Source organism: Poecile atricapillus, chromosome 3 (assembly GCF_030490865.1).
Source record: "Poecile atricapillus isolate bPoeAtr1 chromosome 3, bPoeAtr1.hap1, whole genome shotgun sequence".
In the NCBI taxonomy this organism is placed as follows: domain Eukaryota; kingdom Metazoa; phylum Chordata; class Aves; order Passeriformes; family Paridae; genus Poecile; species Poecile atricapillus.
The window spans coordinates 104,901,613-104,921,933 of record NC_081251.1 but is presented as its reverse complement, the minus strand read 5'-3'; the positions used below and the strand labels follow the sequence as shown (position 1 = coordinate 104,921,933).

The window sequence follows — 20,321 nt, the reverse complement described above, 5'->3', positions numbered from 1 at the left end:
ACAGTTAGTAGAGAAAAAGCAGGGATTGAGCATGAAATGGGAAATGTTCCCAGTCCTGCTTCCTGCCTTTGAAGGAGAAAACCTTTCCTTGGGGCACTTTCTGAGCTGAACCCTTTGAGATGTAAAGGGGATGCTTGGACATTGTCTGGTGCTGCACTGGGAGAAATAGGGTATTGAGAGACCGCCAGCTATTCACCAGTCTTCACAGAAGTAATTGTGAATGCCGCTTATTTCTATCTTTAGCACACCTTTTATAGGGTTTTACAGGGTCTGCGGGCAAGGCAAGCTACTATTGGCTAACACACAGTTTACATTTTTTCTCTTACACACAAGGATATTGTTTTGCTTTACTCTCTCTTCTGCAGGAAGGTTTCAAGGACTTTAGCCCTTAATATCATGACTTATTTCAAAGGCTGGTTTGTGCATACAGGCTTTTACTAATATATAAAATATATCAACAATAGGGAAACCTCCTTTGTGGGAAAGTCCTTGTGAAATTTCCAGTTAAGGAGCAGGAGGTTTCTATACACAATCCCTGTGTTTTCTGAGACCTCTGCAATCTGGAATCTTTCTTGCCTGTTCCCCAGCATGGTGTTTTTGAGGGATTGAAGTCTGCCAGAGATTTACACCAACCTTTCCTTCCATTCCCAGGCCTCCCACTGAGCCAAGCCAAGGGGACAGATCATCCCACCAGTCCTGGTGTTATGAGTGACGAAGACCTGAGGGACAGCTCTGGAAAGGTAAGGGTTAAAGACAGGGCTAAGCAGACTTCCTTTCCTTACTGCTTGGCCCAAAATGTCACTGATAATCATAATCATCCATTCCTGAGGGACGGGGATTCTTCTTGGAATATATTTGCTTTTTAAAGAGCAATTGTGTGGCTTTTACTAGTGGTGAAAAGGTCAGTGATTTGGAGACGGTGCTAAGGTCATGCCAGAAGCATTCTTTAGGTGCCAGGGCCATTTTTGAGAAGTTCTGAATGGCAGAGCAAGCTGCAGACCAGTGAATGTGTGCAAATTGCACCCTCGGAAGCAGAGAAGCAAGGAGTGTAATGTTAAGCGTAAGCAAGGCTGAAAAATAAAATGAGAGTTTGATTTTTCGTGGTAACCTTTCTGGTTGTATCTCACAGCCCTCTCTTTCTCAGTTTTTCTGCTCATTAATATCAGTATTTCGGCAAATTGTTTTCATATGAGTCCTTTGCTTGAGGTCCTTCAGAGACCTTCAGAGCTGAGCTCTTCAGAAGCCAGGAAGTGAGAAACAGCTGCCATTCCTGGCCATAAATGTTAAGCAAGAGCTAATTACCCCTTCTTGCTGCGTATTGCACATGATTTTTATTCTGCTGCCATGGCCTGTAGGAACTGAACTGCCTGCTCACTGGTCATGTGAGCTCTTCACCTGTCTTGGAGCACTCGTATGACTTTGGTGCTTCAAGCAGGGCTTCCTGTCATAGGTTGCAGTTGGAGCAGTGTAAGGTTGTGGCCCTAAAGTCTTCCACCTCCCTGTGTGTAATTGGCAAGATGAGGGTAGAAGACATTCTTCTGAAACACTTGGAATGAATATGAATATGCATTAAAGACTGTGTCACTCTATGGACCCTGTACTCCTGATGAGATGTTGTGTCTGGTTTGGGTGTCTCTGCTTACACCTGTGATGTATTTCCTTTGCAACTAGATCTGTCTTTCATTGTGCAAGTTGGCTCAGAAGAACTTAGAGCGGAAGAAAATGGAGCTGTTTGAGAAGGAGCTCAAGAGAAGGAGGCAAACAGAAACATCCTTGCAGCTGCCTCCACAGACAGTTGACACTGGGGATGCAGAAGAAGCAAGTAAGTGCAGACTACACCTGTGGTCCTTTTTGACCACTTGCTTGCCCTTTGCGCGTTGCTGCAGTCAGGCTGTTCTGCTTGCATCTGAGTGGAAGCTTGAAGAGGAGTTCTTTCCCTTCCCCCCCAAAAAATACAGAGGCAGGAAGAGTCATGCCCATGGCCTCACTGACTCAGTAACAGAATATCAGCTTCCCACCTTCATCTCCAAAGTCTTTCAGAGTAGAGAATTTTGTCTTGTAAAGTTGACTGGGGCTTCAGACTCTCTCCTGGAGAGCAGCCTCCAGGGCAGGGGAATCCAGAAGAATGCTTCTCAGCCATGGTGGAATTGAGAAGAAACAAAATTCAACTGCTTCTAATGAAAACACCAGAGTTTCTTCTGCTGCCACAGCCTGCTGAGGAGCTGGCACTGTAGAGCTGTGCTGAAGCCCTGAGCCAGTGCTTCTGTTGTCGCCCCAGGAGCAAGCAGCATTCCTGACTGAATCCTGGCTGAGGGGCTCTGACTGCAGTGCTGTGTGTGCTGCCCCCAGGGTGGCAGCAGGGACCTTAGGAGGCAGCACTCAGCCCGAGGGCATCACGCAAGGCTATCTGCACTTTCATTTGGTAACTTCCCCAGCCCGACCCTGAAACAGGAAAACAAAAGCAAAGCAATACTGGGTTTTCCTTCTTTCTTAAGGGAAGCATCACTGGAATTTGGTTTTAAACTAGAAGAGGGCTGATTCAGATTAGATTCTAGGGGGAATATTTTTAATATGAAGGGGATGAAGCACTGGAAGGGTTTGCTCAGAGAAGCTGCTGTTGATCCATTCTTGAAGGTGTTCAAATCCAATTTACATGGGGCTCTGAGCAATCTCATCTAGATGAAGATGTCCCTGCTCACAGGGGTTGGACTAGATGGTGCTCAGAGGTGCCTTCCAAGCCAAACTCTTCTAGGATTCTGTGATTCTGAAATCACTGTGCCATGTTAGCATGCCAGTTTTATACTTGAAGTTCTTTGGGATAACAAAGAGATGTTACCCAAGTCCAGCAAGTTTTCTGGCCCTTTCCATCGTCACCCTGTGCAGCAGCCTCCACTTACAAGCTCCTCTCTGGTCTCCCCACAGGCTTTAGCCTACCGCCTGTCAATGGCACAGCTTCCAGTGTGCAGAGAAAACACCCTGGTAGTGCCTTGAAGAAGAAGGTCTTGAGGAAGCAGGACAACGTGCCCTCACTGCCCAATATGCCCACCATCCATGGGGATGGCAGCTTCCCACGCAACTCCTCAGGTAAGCCTGCTCTGAGGCAGCTTTTTCTTACCCAGGTTTTTCCTTGCCCAAGGAGCACAAACTGCCACCTGCCTCACCCAGCACAGCTGGGATCTTGGGTCCATAGCCTGTCCTGAGAATGAACAGCAAATGTACTTCTGAGTTAGTCCAGCTCTGCAGTAGTGGAGCAGTTGGTTCTTAGAGATCCATTGGAAAGTGGAGCTGAATAAAGTCGTGGTAAAGGCCTAAGCTCTGGCTTTTGCCCCTCCTGATAATCCAAACCACAGCACTGGTGCAGGAGGCAGCTGTAACTGCAGGGATGAGCTGTGGGGCAGTGTGCCAGGGTGTGCTCACTGGGCAGCTATGAGTACCACCACGATCAGTTGTCCACTCACCATCTCATCCCTCTGCCTGTGCTGCTGTCCGGCTCTGCAGACAGCTTTCCTGCTATCCCAGCAAGGGCTGTCTCTGCATGGCAGTCAGCAGCTTGGTGCAGTCGTGCTGCTGCTCCCAGAAGTGCCTAATGGCTCCTCACTGCTGCCATCCCACAGCCTGCAATGCCAAGAGGGAACAAGCAGTGCCTCCTGTGTCACCCCAGCCAAATACAGTGGCCGTATGTAGCAGGTGACAGCCAGGAGGGGCTGCCTGGTGCTCCCAGGCTGTTTGCTGCCTGCAGTAAATACCCAGCAGATAGTCCCTAGTGGCTCTTGTCTCTCCCTTGTGGGTAGAGTGCCTGTGCTAGCATTCCAGGTAGGATGAGATAAGAAGAAAGGAGCTAGGAATGTTACTTGGAATGCTCCTTTCTAGAGATGCTACTTCCATGTTGAGAATTGACCAGAACTAGCCTGATGTGGCTCTCCATTCATAGTGAATCTAGATGTGTATGTCTACACACTTCTGCAGTGACATCACTGATGTCAGTGTCTGGGGTACATGAGTGACATCCATATTAGTCCCCATCTGAATATTTTTGATGTTATGGTATACTTTGTGAGAACATGCAAGGTAGCACAGAAACCCTACAGAGTCTAGAGAAGTTCATCTAGATTCTATTGAGTGTTTATACTCCATCATTTTAGAGAGCTCAGATGTTTTCACCCACACATTAGGAAATGATCTTTTGAGTGCACAACATGAAATTTTGGATGCACAGTGCTTTTGATGACAATTGGGTTTCATAAGAAACACATTTATCATCTGATTTTTCTCATACCTTGTACATTTTTTTCGGTACCAAAAAATTCAATTAAGGCAAAGCCAGGACACCTGATTATCAAGAGCATGTGTGTGGCAACAATTTGCAGCTGTATTTGCACATTTTTATCCTCAGTTTGCATTTGGAAGGCTTTTATATCAACTGTCTAAACTGGAAATGGCATTTTTCCACAAATGAAGGCTTAGGCACTGCTGAGTTCACAAACACATCCATTTGATGACAAACAAATTTCACTTCAGCATCTTTGAAATACAGCGTGTGTGTACCTCTGAAAGAGCAAAGACTCATGATGCATGGAAAGAACAAAATCCATAAAGTACTCCCTGGCCAACAGTAGGCTACAATGTATGTGCAGTCAGGTGCCTGCTGTCTAGAAGATTTGAAGGCAATGGGAAGAGAGGCGCTGTCAGGAGTGAAGGGTCAGCTATCGCTGCTCCCTGGTAGCTGCTCCGTGGGGATTCAGCCGGGCCCAGCAGGGCTGGGTTGTTCAGGCTTGGCTTGGTGCTGTGGCGAGGCAGCTGCAGGTCTTTCCTCAGGGAGTTGCAGAGTGCCTCTGTCGTCAGGGCTGGGGGAAATCAGGGTGCTGAGACAAGAGAGGCAGCTGAGGGGTTCCCTCCTGGGGTAGCAAGTCCTGCTGGTGGGCGCTGTCTGGCAGGCAGTGGGAGCTCTGCGGCCTCAGGAAGCTGCTGCTGCCTGTGGTAGCTGTGGCACTTGGGAGCTGGCACTGTGTGGGCAGCTGTCAGGTTTAGCCTGGAGCTGTGCCCAGCTGGGGGGGCTGGGAGAAAGCAAGCAGCCCAAGGAGCCAGGCAGCAGGGAAGTGTCTGACCCAGTGCCACTTTGTCCCACATGGAAGCCTGGCTGGGAGATGGGGCTGCAGGCCGCTCCATGGCGGGGTGCCTTGCCCGGGGCTGCAGCGCTCATGGCTGACCCTCTCCTCACAGTGACCTCGCAGACGGCCTCTGGTGCCAAGCGTCGAGAGGAGCCGCTGCGTGGGAACAGGCAGAAGGACACAGCCTCTTGTGACCCACAGCAGGCCTTGCTCAAGGCACTCTCCTTGCTGGGCAGCGATGACTGGTAAGAAAGGCCCCGTTCACTCTGTCTCCCTCTCAGCGTTAAGGTAGCTCAGAAGTGTATCTTGCTAGTGCCTCTGAGCCCCGACAGCCCAGAGGGCCAAGGGGCACCAGTGAAACCACTGCAGAGCCATGGGAGGATAAAGATTTGACAGCAGCCTTTTCTTGGCCTTGGTCTGCAGCAGTGCTCCAGCTGTAGCAGGTCCCTGCTGTTTGCTCGCTTTGCCTGCTGCTCCATGGAGCTGCAAAGGCAATCTTGAGGGAAGAGAGAAAGCTGTGGGCCAAGATTATTTGCTGGCTGAAGGCAGAAGCAGGATGGCAGCACTTTTGAGTGTAGAGATTTGGGTGCCTTGGGGCACTGGCCCAGTGGGACTGAGTAAGATTTCTTTTCTTTGGTCCCACTGCTGACAGCAATGGCAGGTGACAGGGTCTCCCTGGGACCTCCTGCATTTGAATGCCAGAAGCAGCTCCAGGGAGTTCCTCTTTCTGAGAAATGGCCTGACTTGTGCTTTCAAATCCCTCAGCCTGTCATTACTCCTGAAGGTCTCATGGCAGAAGAGAAGGAAAAAGAAATATAATCCTCTAGGAATCTTTTGGAATTCAACTTTTTCCTTCTCATTGCATCATATGAGTCTGAGATACTTGGTTAAAACTCACATCGTGTCCCAAAATTTGACACAGACAGAAAGAGGCCCAGAGGTGCTAATGCAACAAATGTTAGGTGCTATTGGTTGTCTTTTTGATGTCTGGGTTAGCATCCACTCACTGGTGGATGCTTCGTTCACACGGGGAGAAGGACTCCATTCACACAGGGATAAACATGAAAAATCTGCCACAATGCATCTCCTTGTGAAGTCACCTTTGCTTTGCCCTTTCTCTTCTGCTTTCTCTTCCCCATTTCTCCTTGGTGCTCTGTGAGGTACAGAGAGCCTCTGGAGGTGTGGGGGGGTCTGGGTGACACTCAGGGGTTCCTGTGGGATCAATCACCAGCCCTGTGCTGCAGCCCTGATGCCTCACAAACCTTCCTGTAGCTGAGGGCCTGCACAAAGCAGGTGCTGGGAGATGGAGTTGTTTGCATTTTTTCAATAACATGTTGCTGTTGTGGGGGTTGTTTTAGGTAGTGGGTTTTTCCAGAGTTTTAGCTGTTCTTGCCCAGGTGTGGAATCTTCTGGGACATCCTGCTGCTTTTTTGGGCAATGTGGAGGAGGAGTGGAGTGGGTGAGAGACAGGCCTGGATTGCAGAGTGGAAAGTCAGCTCCAGAGTGCCAGTGCAGTCTCTTACTGCTGAACTGCCTGCTGGGGCTGGTAAAGAAGGAAAATGACCCAGTAACAGCCCCATGGGACTGTGTCTCAGGGACAGAAACAGGGAGGTGACAGGAAACAGCTGCCTGGTCCGGTCTCACAGCTTCTAAGAAGCAGTGAAACACGGACTTCATGGGCCAGAGGTTTCAGAAAGGCTGTCTTGTAAAACGACCACAAATGAAGACTCTGAAACCCCTCTCTTTGCCTCTTGGATTTGTGTATGCTTTTGACAGCCACAGCATCCTGTGGCCATGAGTTCCACAATTTCCTGAAGTGCTCCTTGAAAAGCACCTTCCACTGAGGTCCCACTGAGCTGCCAGCCTGGTCATTTCAGAGGGTGCTGCCTAATTCTTGGGTGGAGATAAAAACCAAAATTTTTGGGACTTGCCTTTCAGGGAGCTGAAGGAGAAGGCGCTCTCCAGCATCGGACAGCTGGCTGGGTCCCATTCAGAAGTCGTGCTTTGTAGACTTCGTGACGTTTGCCTGGCAGTTACCAGCGAGGTGAGAACATTCTTCTGAATTGTCCCCTGTAACCTCATACATGGTGTGTAGAGTAGATATGTGCATGTTCATCTCCATGTATGCTCAGGGATTGCCTTCATTTCTGTTTTCAGACCTTGTATTTCTAATGTCTGTCAGCTAGGATCTGTGTGTGCATGTAGCTGTATTTCCTGGTAGTTTGACTGTCTGACACTCATCTTTGAGTGAGGTGTCATTGTAATGCAAGGTGCAAATGCACAAACTGAGATACTAATTACATTATTTTCCAGAGTCCTAACCTCTGCTAGAGCTGTAATTCAAGACTGGAATTTTCTGTAGACTTGTGTCTGTGCTTTCTGTTTCTGGTCTGAGTCCTTCGACTGCTGGTGTTGCTTTTTTGGAGTAGAGCACATGACTCCTTTGTTGTTATGACTTGGGCCTTTACGGTTTCAAGAAGCTCTTGCTTTAATTTGTTTGTTTTTCAAGTAAAAGGGCCTAAAATAAAGGTAGTGGACATTATGGAAGTGTTAAGTGAAATAAGTTTTTTCTAGGCCTGCAGTCAGCAGGTCTGAGGCCAGAAACTGGTGCCAGAGTAAGTGCTTTTCTGTGCTTGTGCTCTCCTGCTCTTATTGTGCTTTCATCTTCCCCTGGACACAGTGGGATGTGTGTCGCTGTACTGGGGACGGCAAGAAGCACGACACAGACTCTGGTGCATTGAACAGGAGAGCAAAGTTTACTATTCTTGATCTTCTTTTATAGACATGTTAGAGAAATCCTGAGAGGTAAAACTCTCATTGGTCATTACAGCAACACATCTACCATCATTGGTTAAGTGTAACATCAGCCTCTGACTGTTTTCCTAAACACCACCTATAAAGATTGTTGTCCTTTACCAAGGACTGTTTGGATTCTTATGCTTTCTCAGGCCAGAATGAGAAGACTGTGACTTGGTTTCACACAGGCTCTGCTCCCTTCTTTTGGCATTTAGCAATTTCTTTCCTGGGACTTTTGTCTAAGGCCACTGGTTTTCTTTTCAAGGTGATTCTTATGTCTCTCTCATCACTTCCCCAGGTGAGCAACCTCCGCTCCAAGGTGTCCTACGCTGCAATCGTCACTCTTGGAGAGCTCTTTGCAGCCTTGAAGAAGGACATGGACTCCGTGGTGGATGAGGTTGCTCGGGTCCTGCTCCAGATGGTTTGGAATTCCCCAGAGTTTCTTGAGAAAGCAGCCAATCAGACCCTGGGGATCATGGTGGAGAACGTGACTCCTGCACGAGCACTGGCTGCTCTCATGGACAGGGGAGCCAAGTAGGTTCTTCTTCTTTTAGTGATCTTCTTCACCTTCTGATGTGTGCATGGGGGAAGGGATGAGAGACAGAATGGGAATGGTGGGAGGGAAGGCTCCTGCATCCTGTATCTTCTGTGAAGTCAGTGACTTCATTCTCCCATCAACCTCACTTCTTTCCTCTTGTCACCTGTTTCTGCCCTCCTACAGCCTATTAGTTCACAGAATCACAGAGCTGTAGAATATGGGGAGTTGGAAGGGGCCCATCAGGAGCATCGAGGTCAGCTCCTGGCCTTGCACAGAACACCCCAAGGATCACACCAAGTGCCTGACATTGTTGTTAAAATGCTTCTTCAACTCTGTCAGGCTTGGTGCTATGACCACTGCCCTGGGGAGCCTGTTCCAGTGCTCAACCACCCTCTGGGTGAAAAACCTTTTCCTGATATCCAACCTAAACCTCCTCTGACTCAGCTTCCTGCTGCTTCCTGGAATTCTCCCAGCCTGTCAGAGCTTCCCAGAACTGGTGAACTGTGGGAAAAGGATAGTGCCCGCAAAGGCTAAGGATAGAGCCTTGTGCTTTTGTGGGAAGAGGGACAATTATAGCTTTACTTTCTGTTCAGAATGATGTTTCATGTTAGCTTTGAGATGATGAATCACTTTACAGGCACCTTCACAGGCTGACTGCCATGGGACAGTTGAAGCAAATGCTGCCTTAAGTGTTGGTGCTGGGCCTGATAGTTCCCAAGAGACAGTCTCTAGAACAGAACAACCTGGCTGAACTGCCTGCCACCCCTTCCTCAGCTTTGGAGTAGGATAAAACATTCAGATGTATTCCTTGCCAAGCCTCACAGAAGGAACAGGCAGCATTGCTGGATATTCTGCAACCTCACACCCCACAGCATGTTTTCCCTGCATTAGTTGTTTTCCAATGGTCTGCAGATTTGGGGATAAATGGGTGGGAAGAGCCTCAGTCCTGCTGCAGCTCTGTGTAGTGGGTCAGCATAGGTTGTCATTAATTCATGGGTTGTCTTTAATTTCTAAATTATTCATATGTAATCTATTTTTTAAATCTTTCTCAGAGTAAATATTGAGAAAGAAATTGAGTATCAGATAATGCAGGGAGATTGAATTCCTCCCTCTTCCTTGCAGGCAGTCCTTCTGTACAATGCTAACTTTGTGTTTATCTGAGGACAGAACCTCCTACAGGTGTCTAAAGTTGCAGGGAGAACCCAGGCCTCCTTTGCCCAGCAAGGACAGGGAGCATTCTGTGGCCAAGGCCTGTGCTGCTGTGCCTCCTTCTCCCTGTGTCCCAGTGTTTGCTCTCTTCTTCCCAGGAGCCGCTACGTTGAGGTGCGGAAGTGTGCGGCCAAACTCCTCCTGTCCTTGATGGGGAAAATTGGAGTCACGAAGCTCGCAGACACACCCAGGGCTGAGAGCCTGGCGCAGGTGGCAGGGAAGCTTGCTCAGGACTGTCACAAGGACACAAGGTAACGATCTTCATTTCACTTCCTAAAACAGGAAATCTGTTTGGTGTCTGGCTTTAAAAAGGAAACCTACAAAATTGTAGAAACTACAGGAAATAATATGATACCTCTCCATGTGGATAAGGGGCATAGAATCACGGAATGCGCTGAGTTGGAAGGGACTCACCAGGGTCATCAAGTTCATCTCCTGGCCATGTGCAGGACACCCCAAGAGACACTCCATGTGCCCAAGAGGATTGTCCAAACCCTTCTTGAGCTCTGTCAGCCTTGGTGTTGTGACCAGTGCTCTGGGTTCCCCGGGGAAATGACTGTACTGGGTAACCTGAGGTTGTCCAGCAAGAAGGAGCATTGCCAACTTCTGTGACTTGAAGGATTCTTGACTGAGATCAAAAGAGCTCAGATTAGCCAGACTAACTGTTTTGTTTGGCCCTAGCTGCACCACACAAAGCCAAAGCGTTGTCTACTTTTCATCACTGAAGGATCCCAAATATACATTTCTCATTAACTTGAGATTTTCCTAGAAATACTTCAGGGGTCTTTAGACAATGTATTCAGTCTATCTAAACCTATTCTGAACAAATATATAATGCTGTTATCTGTGGCTGAATGGCCTCCAAATTTGTTCTCGAAGAGCACTGTGGTTTCTGAGTGGCAAAAACAACCCAAACCACCAAAATCCCCTTACTTTGATGGTTAAATTCCCATTAATAGCTGCCAAGAACACAGGAGCAACTAGTTGCCCCTGTCCATACATACGGTATAGAATAATCAATAGGAAGCAAGAGGTGTTTTGTCCTGGCTTCCCTGCCTGTCAATGAAAGGCAAATTATTGTGCAATAGTAGCAAGACACTGCTAATAGGCTCTGACAACCAAGCAGATGTGTTTTGCTTGTTTCCTGGGATCCATTGATCCCACAGAAGCACTCACACAGTTTCAGAATGAAATGGTATTTTCTGTTGCCCCACGTTCTCCTTTTGCCTCTTGTGTTCAGCTGACAGCACTGTGCAGCGACAAGTGGAGGTAAATGTCTCTCTTTGCTGAGTAGGTAATGCCTTCTTCTGCAAGGATTGCACCTGATGGGTTTAAGGTATCAGCCTCTTCTGTTAACACTCTTCCTATGTTTGTTCACTTTTCTTTCTTTCTTTCCCTTCCTTTGTTCCTTAGGCACTATGGACAGGAGATGGTGAAGATGATGCTAAGTCATCCAAAATTTAAAAGGCTTTTGGAGCAATCTGTTTCTACCCGTGACCTGGAAGATATTGTGACAAGAATTAAGAAGAAGGTAAGTGCTTGGCAGGAGAAATGTCTCCTTTGTGCAAGGATTGCCACTGCTAATATGAGATCAAACATACCTAATCAGTCTTTATCTCATTCTTCTGATTCTCTTTGCTCCTGGGAATGAGCTGTTAATCCTCAGCTAGTTCATCTGCAGACTACAAAGGGACTGATATTCTTAGGGAAAAAGTGGGGTTTTGAATATTTTGAATATCACAAAGGCGAAAGGGGAAGCGGAGAAAAAGGGTTTTCATTTAAGTGTAACCCCTCACCATGGTCTCCGACTCTGCCCCCAGTAAAGGAATGAAGTGAAAATTGTGCTTCTGAAGATGACAGAGTCTATGCAATAGACACTGGATGTAGTAGTGCCAGGAAAATTTCCAAATATACAAAAGATGTACATGTGAATCCTGATTACTTCAATTACTGTCTGTCTGCTGGGAATACTGCCCTACTGCCAAGCCCTGTGGAGCTGGAGGAAGATTGGTGAATTCAGCAGCGTCCAGTGGAAAACCATCTGTTTGTTTGTGGGGTTTTTTTATTCTTCTTATCTACATTATAGAAGAGAGTGTGACGTTGTGGTGGAACAGGGAGGGCGAGTGTTGAATCAGCTTCCAACACGATGGGCCAGCCCCCAGAGAGTCCAAATTTTTCTGCTGCTTCCTTTAAGAACACTCATTGCCTACCAGTTTGCATTATTCCCATTTCTGCTCAAGCCTAATGAATTTGGGATTTTAAAGTGCTGCTCAGTATGGCAGCACCCATAACCTGCCTTGGGCTATTGAGAACAAAGAGTTGGCATCACTGAGTCTCTGGTCTGTTTCCTTCTGTAAGCTAGGAAATGTCTCCCTAAGCCTTGGTAGCCGTGATCCTGAGGTTCTAATTTTTGTTTTAAACAGGAAGTTTCCTATTGAATTTTCTAAAGAGTCATGGGGTTTCTTTATGTCTTTGTAGGAGATGGAAAACCAGAAGGGTGAAGGCCCATCTGTCAAGATGCCGGTGAAGAAGAGCAGCGATTCCTCAAAGAAGCCCCAGGCCACATTGCCTTCTAGTAAACGGTACTGAGCACTTTTGTTAGATGGGACAAAGCACGTGACAAGCTTTACATGTCCTTCCTCAGGAAACTCTTTCTGGGGGAGATGACCTGTGCCAGAGATTCTTTCCATTCCCTACAAATGCTCTATGATAAAAATTGGCTACTTCTGCATTACACTGAACACAGCTTCTCTGGAGAGGTTTCCACAGAAATTGGGCAACAAAAAGACACCCATTGGTTGTGGCTCAGACGATGCAGTGCACTGGCAAGGGCAGTGTTGTGGAGGCATGGAGAGGGCTGTGTCTCTGCTGCCTGACTTGGGACAAGTAAATTCAATCAGGGTTGGTTTTTTTCATCAGAGAGGAGTCTTTTTCAGATTGGTGTTTTGATGAGAAGTCCCAGTCACGAAACAAGATGCCATTCCCCAAACAAGCAGCTTCCATGCAAGTTGTTTGGCCTGGCTGATTCATGGCTTCAATGGAAATTGGTCCTTGCTGTCCTTTCTTCCAGGGGCAGAGCCACTTGTACCTGTTCTCCTGTGATAACAGAGGAGAGTTATTTAGCTCTGTCATGCTCAGTGGTGGCAGAAGAGTGACCACATGCCTCAGTAGCATAGCTAGGATCTTGGAATGCTCATGGAAGAGACAGGTTGATGCAGGAGAATTGTTCCCTGTGGGTTTGTTAAGCTGTGGATCTAGTCTCTGGGGAAGCAAACATAAAGTTAGCATAGTGCTGGGATGTCTGCCTTCTCTTTTTATCTCTGTTACTGATTTCCTGGCTCCTTCAGATAAGCCTCTGTTCATCTGTTCAGGGACATCTGAGCTACTGTTACAGATTGTCATGCCTGGTGTAGTGGTACTTCTCCAGAGTGATGACTTTCCTTACTATAAGACACACATGTCCCATATGAGGAAGCATTTAAACTTGCAAGTTTAAATTCTCTTTCCCCACAAAGGAATGAGACCTGTGTGCCTGGGAAGCCATCTGAAGGTAGATCAGATACATCTCATCCTTGGTTTTCCTGAGTGAGCACTGTCTAGAATGTTACTCGCAGATTGTCTCCTGTAATGATTGTCATGAGGTCCACGTTGTTTTTCAGAGCCTCATGATTTTCTAGCTGGAAATCATATCATTAGGAATGCTCCTCGAGATGTTTTGCTCTCCATTAACTGAAGGTCTTACCACCACCAAGTTCTAATTTGGTTTTATTTTCCAGGGTGAAGTCTACCTCTGAGGGACGCCTCCTACACCGTGCAAAAGCCCAGGTCACGTTACCTCCAGCTGTGGAAGAAACGGAGCCGCTCCAGAAGCTTTACGATCTCCTGGAAGCCAAGGGGTTTCAGACACGGCTGGAAGGAGTGGCATTCCTTCTCGAGCTGTGCAAAACCCGCCCCCAGCTCATCTCCACTAACATTGTCCAAGTATGTAGGGTATCTTCATTGTTCCTTTCCTTTAGCTCCTTTCCCAAGCCTGGAGCAGTGAAGTTCATTCCGTGTATCTTAGCACTACATCCTGGCAGTTTGGGCCAGACTGGTCCCTCTTACACAGACAAATTTCATTCGGGTCCAGGCTTCAGAACAAGTTCTTTCAGTCCAGCTGTATTTGTTGGGCAGGTGCCTATTGATGCTGTTCATCAGATGATGACAGAGTTTGCTGCTGCTGTAGCTTCAGTTGTCTCCTACTCCCAGCTGGGTTAAGTGAAGGGAATAGCGGCACTGAAAGCATGGCAATTATTCCTTAAATAAAACATGGCTTTGGATGGAGAAGAGAAGTATCAGGCTGGGTTGGATTAAACCCAGATGTTTTTAAAGGATACTTTTGTAAACTTCATCTTGTCTTGCACAGGCACACGTCTGGCTACTCATTTCCATTCCCTATTCCTCTTGGGAAAGACGGTGCTCAAACTTATTGGAGGGTCCTTTTCTTCTCTCTGGAAAAGGAGGAAAATGAATAAGAACAGATCTGTGCCTTCTCCTCCCAGAAGCTGCTTTTTCCCTTTCTCCAGAAAATGGTGCCTGATAATGTGGCTGTCAAGGGACTCTCTAAGAAGAGCTGTACAGCACATTAAATTTCAGAAGCCTACGTGTTAAGTTAGACAAATGGAGTGGTTCCTGGAAGAGTTGATCAGAGCCCTGCACTTCTCCAGACACAGAGACAGAGACAGGGAAAAGAAAACATAGATCTCCTCGAGCCATAGTTTTGGCGATGTCCTGGGTTGATTATGATGTTAAATTGTATCCCCATTCGTCCACCTAACCCAGAGACAGGTTTTATATTCTTAAAATTCCATCTGAGACTGAAAGTGAGTGGAAAAGAAGCACCGAGTCTGTTATCAGAGACTGTACTTGCTCCCCCCCGCATCGGGAGTTTTGACTACAGCACAGACAGACAACAAGACACAGATCGCCTTGGCTTTCCAACTAGCCGGAGCAGAGAGGTCTTCCTGGACTGTTTTCTTTCCCTTTTTCTGAAACGAATCGAACCTGCTCTGGACTGGGGACTTGGGGGAGCACCGGGAGCTTGCACCCGTGGACTACCGGGAGCCCAGCCTGGGCAGCGGCATTTTCCAGCGCCAGAGGGACTGATAACAGAGCGAATACCCACAGGAAAAAGACCCTCTGAAGTTTGTCATCTTTTCTGAAGGGCGAGAGGTTTTGTAACTTGATATCATTCATTTTTGTGCTGGGTGGTGCTGTGCCTGTGAAATAAACAGGTTTTTTCCACTTCTCTCAGAGAAATCTCTTCCTGAACCGGTTGGGGGGTGGGGGAAAAGGGCCACGTGGGTTTGCTTCCCGGGTGGGGGGAAGCCCCACTCAAAGTTTTCTCCTAAATTTGCCCTAAACCAAGACAGGCAATATCAAAATTGCCCTCAGTACTTGAGGCAAGTGTACAGAAAAATGAGCACTGTACATATCTGGTTCCATACTTCTAAAGCAAAGGTCATCTTTTTGAATTAATAAATGAAATTAATTTTATGATTTACAGGTGGGGGGAAACACCATAGGAATTATTCTGTCCCCACCCAAACCTCAGCAAAATACATGAAAATCTTTCAACCAGCATGAGGTTGTGCAACCACTCCAGTGAGTGGCCCCCAGGAAAACAGTGAAATTGTGCAAGCGAGTGCTGACCTGTCCAAAAGGATCAGATCCATCTTTTACATTGCTGAGTGTGCATGTCCACATCCCCTCTTCAAACAAGGACATTGTAATCCAGCTGTCATTTTGTTTGTTCTCTCCACAGATTTTTGATTATTTTGTCCTGAGAATATCTGACAGCCACAAGAGGGTGAAGCAGAAGGCGCTGGACGTGCTGGCAGAAATCATTGGCATCCTGGAAGATGCCTTGAGCCCGGTGATCATCCATTTGGTGGAAGAAATTACAAACAACTTGAACTCAAAGGATCCCGGGGTTCATTCTGCAGCTGTGAAAGCTCTGGAAGAATCCATTTCTCATTTAGGTAAGGCTGACCCCTGACATGGACTCTCCTCAGCTGTATCTCTGCCTCTCCCACACAAGAGAATGCTGAGAGCCTTGATAGCTCTTGTTGTCTGTGGAATGCTGCAGCTGACATCCACCAGAAGCTGTGGAGCTGCAGTCCTTACACACCAGTTCCCCAACAGGGTTGAATGTGCATCAGCATTTCCCAAAGGTCCCAGGAGACCTTGGCTCTGTGCTGCTTGTCTGAAGAGGAAGTCCTGGACTACAGCTTTGCTAGAATTCAGAGCCAAGGGGGTTTTGGAGTTTGCTTGGGCCCCATTTGACTTCCCAAGTGAATAGCTTTGCTGTTGGCATGGAGGGGCACAGGCCCATCAGAGCTATGGCAGAACAGCCTCCTGGAAGGCTCTGCATTATAGGCATTAGCTGCCCATTTCCCACCTTTCTTCTTTGGCTTCATTTTTCAAAGGAGAACTTTTGATTCACCAAGTTCATTTCCTTATAACAGGTAGAAATCCAGGTGTCAATGATGCCTTGTTCCACATGTTGTTTTGCATGGTGCAAGATGGCTGTAGCAAATAGCTACCTAGGCAAGGGCTGCTGCAAATTCCTTTGCCACACAGATTTATGTCAGCTCTGAAAATGCTGCACTGGGGAATATGCGTGAGAAATGAAGTGTTAAAAAGGCAGGTCTTCCAGGGCAGTTTCCACTTTCTCCACCTCAGCTGCTCTGTGAGCTCATGAACTGCCTGACTCAGTGCCTTTCTGTGTTCCAAGTATGGGGTTATTCATTTATGCTCTGGGATGCAAACCCTTTTCACAGCGTACATGTGAATGAACTCTTGAGATCACTGATGTGAAATGTTTAACATAGCTCCTGGTAGAGCAGACAACTTTGGATCTACAGTTGTGCAAGGAGAGCTTTTCTTTTGGAATTAAAAACCCTCCCTAGGAGACTGGAAGGAAAGAAGAAAAGGATTCAAGAATCAGCAGAAATTGACTTTATTTTATAAAATAAGGGCTCGCCCCTGCCCTTTCCCACCCCAATGTCCTTTCTCCTATGACCTCTGAAGAGTGAGCAGAAACGTGTGTTTCTCTTGTAGATAAAGTATCACTGATGAAAGAGTTTGGCCACAGATGGAGTCAACTGAGTGGCCAAGCTCTGCTGGATGTCACAGAGCGTATCACAGGTATGGCCAACCCTTCTAAGCCAAGAGGTCTTCCAAGGAAGAATGTACAGGGAATGCCTGTGAATAGACAGTAGAGTAGCTCCTCCAAATCAGGACCTGCTGAGCTTGTCCCTCCTGCCCAACACCCATGGCAGGTGTATTGGGCAGGTTTTCCTGGCTGCTGCCGTGGTGTGCAGCATCTGAGACAGGGGCAGTGCTGGGCCTCGTGGCTGAGCTCTCACTGGGGCATCTCAGAAGCCCCCTTCAGGAAAGGGAAGGGCTAAAAATACCCTAGCTGGCTCCTCTCTTGGAAGTTCAGGGGCATCTGTGACCCTCGAGGGAAAGTGGTGGCAAATGCTGTTTCAGGGATTCAGCTTGTTTTGTGCTCACAGAATTCTTGGTTTGCTCTTGGAAGGTTTTGAGGCTGAACCCTGCAGGGCCTGGGGCTCTCAGCTTAGCTCAAAACTCAACACACATATTAGAGGCACAGATTTAGTGCAAGGGTAGCCTTTGTGGGCAGAGGGGCAGAAGCAGAGTGCTGAGGCTCCCTGCCTGTGCTGTCAAAGTGGCCTTGGGCTGAGCATTTCAGGGAGTGCAAACAGTGTCTTCCTATGTCAGTGCTGTCCAAAATGCTACAAATGCAGCTGCTAATTGATTCCTCAGAGGAGCTTGCTATGGCAGCAACAGACAAGGAATGGAAACATGATCATCTCAATATATAGTAGAGAAGATGATTTATGGCCTTGCTTTAACTGGGGCTAAATCCACCACTAATTCTGCCAGCATCTTTAAATGCAAGGTTTAATACACTTTGTGTCTTCATTATGAATTTCAAAAGGGCATGTTCAGCGATTGGGAATGTCAAAGGCGTGTTAAAGAGCAGTTGAATAAAGTAGATCTTTAGGAAGAGGGAGTTTAGTTTTGCAGTTATTTTGATCTCTTTTTCAAATGAAGGAATTAAACATAAATTAGGGCTACTTTAGAAAGAGCAGATGCGCTCTCTGAGATTTTGTAGGAACACACAGCTCTTTCTCTTCTCAACTTCCATACTGACCAATGTCTTTAATTGCATTTAAACTCAAATGAACCCCTGTTTTTAAATTGATACCATAACCCTTTTCCCGCTTAGAAGCATTGGTCTTGGGTACTTCCAGGAGCTGTTGAAATGTTGATGATTGCTGGTGAATTAACAGCATAGAGAAAATGAAGTCTCTTCCACCACAGTATAATAAATGGCTCCTACACAACATTTTGCCTGTTTAGAAAAGGAGAATGGTCTCAAGGCCCTTTCAGCTTTTGATCTCTCAGCCAAATCTGCTGTGCAAGGAACCTGTTGATAGTCAGTTTTCTTCTGTGTTTGATATAGTTCAGTTCAGAAAACGAGCAGAGAGGATGCCTCAGATTTCTCACATTTCTCACAATGTGAGGGAACACTCATGTTTTGGTTAAATTGTAGTCCCCTGGTAACAGTTTTCTCTCCCTCTTTCCCCATTTCATTGTGCATTGTAAGGAAAAATGCCATTAACATTGGGAGGGGAAATGCCATTAAAATCTGGAGATGCTCAGATGCCATGGCAATGGGGTCTGGGTCATTATCTAAGACACCCTGGGGTTTGGAACAGCTGTTTGTTGGAAGCCACAAAAGCATTCTGCCAATGACACCAGCCAGTCACTGATGTTTCTACTCCAAGTGTCAAGCAGCACCCACCTCTGGTGGGCTGGAGTTTTGAAGTGTGGTCTAATACTGCCCTTTGCTGTGTGCCACTGAGCAAAGGGAAGAGCCAGATTAGACTTTTGGCACTTGACATCAAAGGTCACAAAAATGGAATCATCCTTTTTATTGCAGATCTCTCAATTGCCTCTCTACGGTGCATGTCCAGATTTTCATTGTGGGTTTAGACAACTTCTTAATGGAAATAAAAGACAGTTTGGCATTTCAGACATTGTCCTTCCAGAAACAGATCATAAAATAGTTTAGTAAAAGTACAAAGTCTGCCAGAGCTACAAGTTTGGAGAAATTAATCCTGGGGAGTTGGTGATTCTGTTTCTGGGAGGGTCAGCAGCTTTGCCCATTTCTGGCTCATGGGAGACTGTGTTCTCTTTCTCTGATCTTAGCCAGAGAGGCTTCCAAGAGGCAAAATTTAGAAATAGATCCTTGTTTGCATTAAGGTTGGTGGTTAAGAAGCTTGTGTCTCTCTCCTGGCAGTGCTTGTGGAATGGGTTTATCCCAGGAGCCCTGAAGTCGTCCAGCGCTACGCCCTGCCCGTGCTCTGGTCCTTCCTGGGGAACAAGGCGCTGCCCGTGCGAAGCGCCAATGTCCGCACTGTGGTCAGCAAGCTTGCCTCTGCCCTCTACGAGGTGATGGGCACCAAGCTGAGGAAGTGTGCTGCCAGCCAGCCTCCACATGTGCGGGAAAACCTCTCCAGCATCTTGGGCTGGTGAAGGCCTGATACTCTCCAGGAAGCTGACGAAGAGCTGAGTTGGACACCTCCAGATGTGAGTTCTTGGCTGTGCAAAAACAATGAAATCCTGAGGAAGGGTTTGCATCCACCCCCACTGTCTCCACTGCCCTTCCTAGTAAAGGCATGGGGGGCCTGAAGCAACTCCTGATTGAGAACAAGATGAAGGCTGAGCAGGGCTCAGCCTCACACAGAGGTGAGGGGTGGGGCTGGGCCGCTCTGGCAGGAGGCAGGGTCTTGTGCCAGCCTAGAGAGCCTGTGCTCACCCCCAGGGAACAGTTCTGCCCTGCATGTGCCCCCTGCAATGAGCTGTGCTGCTGCCAGTGCCCCATGTAGCTGTAGGGCTGCTCAGCTGTGGGGCAGGGCCAGGAGCAGGAGGCTGCATGTGCAGCTGAGCCATGGCTGCACAGCCCAGGGCTCTGGGCTCCCTGCTGTCCCAGGCCAGCCCAGAGGCCAGGCTGTTCCTGTGGTAGCTCTGTGCAAGTGGGGCAGGGTGTCCCCTGGCCTGCCTCAAGTGGCTGCAGGGAGGAGCATGTTTCCCTGTGCAGCTATTTAGAAGTTTGCAGGAAATGTGTCCCATGAAATATGGAGCTTCAGATGCTTTAGGTTTGCACTGCATTCTCTGTTACACTTTGTGTTTCCATTTTGCAGACCTGACAGGCTCCTCTCTTACCAAGAAGTTTTCTCTGCATGCTTCATGTGTGTCCTTATCCACAAAGTCCTTGCCTCCCATCCTGAAGAGTCCTCTTTCCTCGGAGCTCAGGAAGAACCTTCTGCCTCTCTGAAGAGTGATTGAAGAATAAAATTTACATTAGGCTTTACAGTTACAGATGTACATATGTTCTGATACTTTGATCTACATAGGAATAAATGCGTTTTGATTGTAATTTTTAAATTGTGATGATATATTTTAATTGTTTATATTTATTTTTGTAGCTATGTTTTTTAAAAATTTAAATAAACGAAATATTTGACAAACAAGCAGAGAATGTGAGACCAGGACCTGCTAGCCTAGAGGAGATGTGCTGAGGTTATGGGAGTACA

General features: G+C 47.3%; 1 protein-coding gene across 1 annotated transcript in view; it reads left to right on the top strand.

Annotated features, from left to right (window-relative positions):
- The window catches only part of LOC131577708 (TOG array regulator of axonemal microtubules protein 2-like), a 29,544-nt gene extending 10,284 nt beyond the window's left edge, over positions 1–19,260 (top strand). The window contains exons 7-19 of the mRNA XM_058835754.1: positions 652–740; positions 1,672–1,822; positions 2,923–3,084; positions 5,221–5,353; positions 7,047–7,152; positions 8,203–8,438; positions 9,750–9,902; positions 11,065–11,182; positions 12,130–12,233; positions 13,428–13,632; positions 15,455–15,671; positions 16,753–16,839; positions 19,025–19,260. Of these exons, the coding sequence (XP_058691737.1) occupies positions 652–740; positions 1,672–1,822; positions 2,923–3,084; positions 5,221–5,353; positions 7,047–7,152; positions 8,203–8,438; positions 9,750–9,902; positions 11,065–11,182; positions 12,130–12,233; positions 13,428–13,632; positions 15,455–15,671; positions 16,753–16,839; positions 19,025–19,260 (1,997 nt within the window). The remainder of the gene's footprint in view (positions 1–651; positions 741–1,671; positions 1,823–2,922; positions 3,085–5,220; positions 5,354–7,046; positions 7,153–8,202; positions 8,439–9,749; positions 9,903–11,064; positions 11,183–12,129; positions 12,234–13,427; positions 13,633–15,454; positions 15,672–16,752; positions 16,840–19,024) is intronic.
- The last annotated feature ends 1,061 nt before the right edge of the window (positions 19,261–20,321 follow it).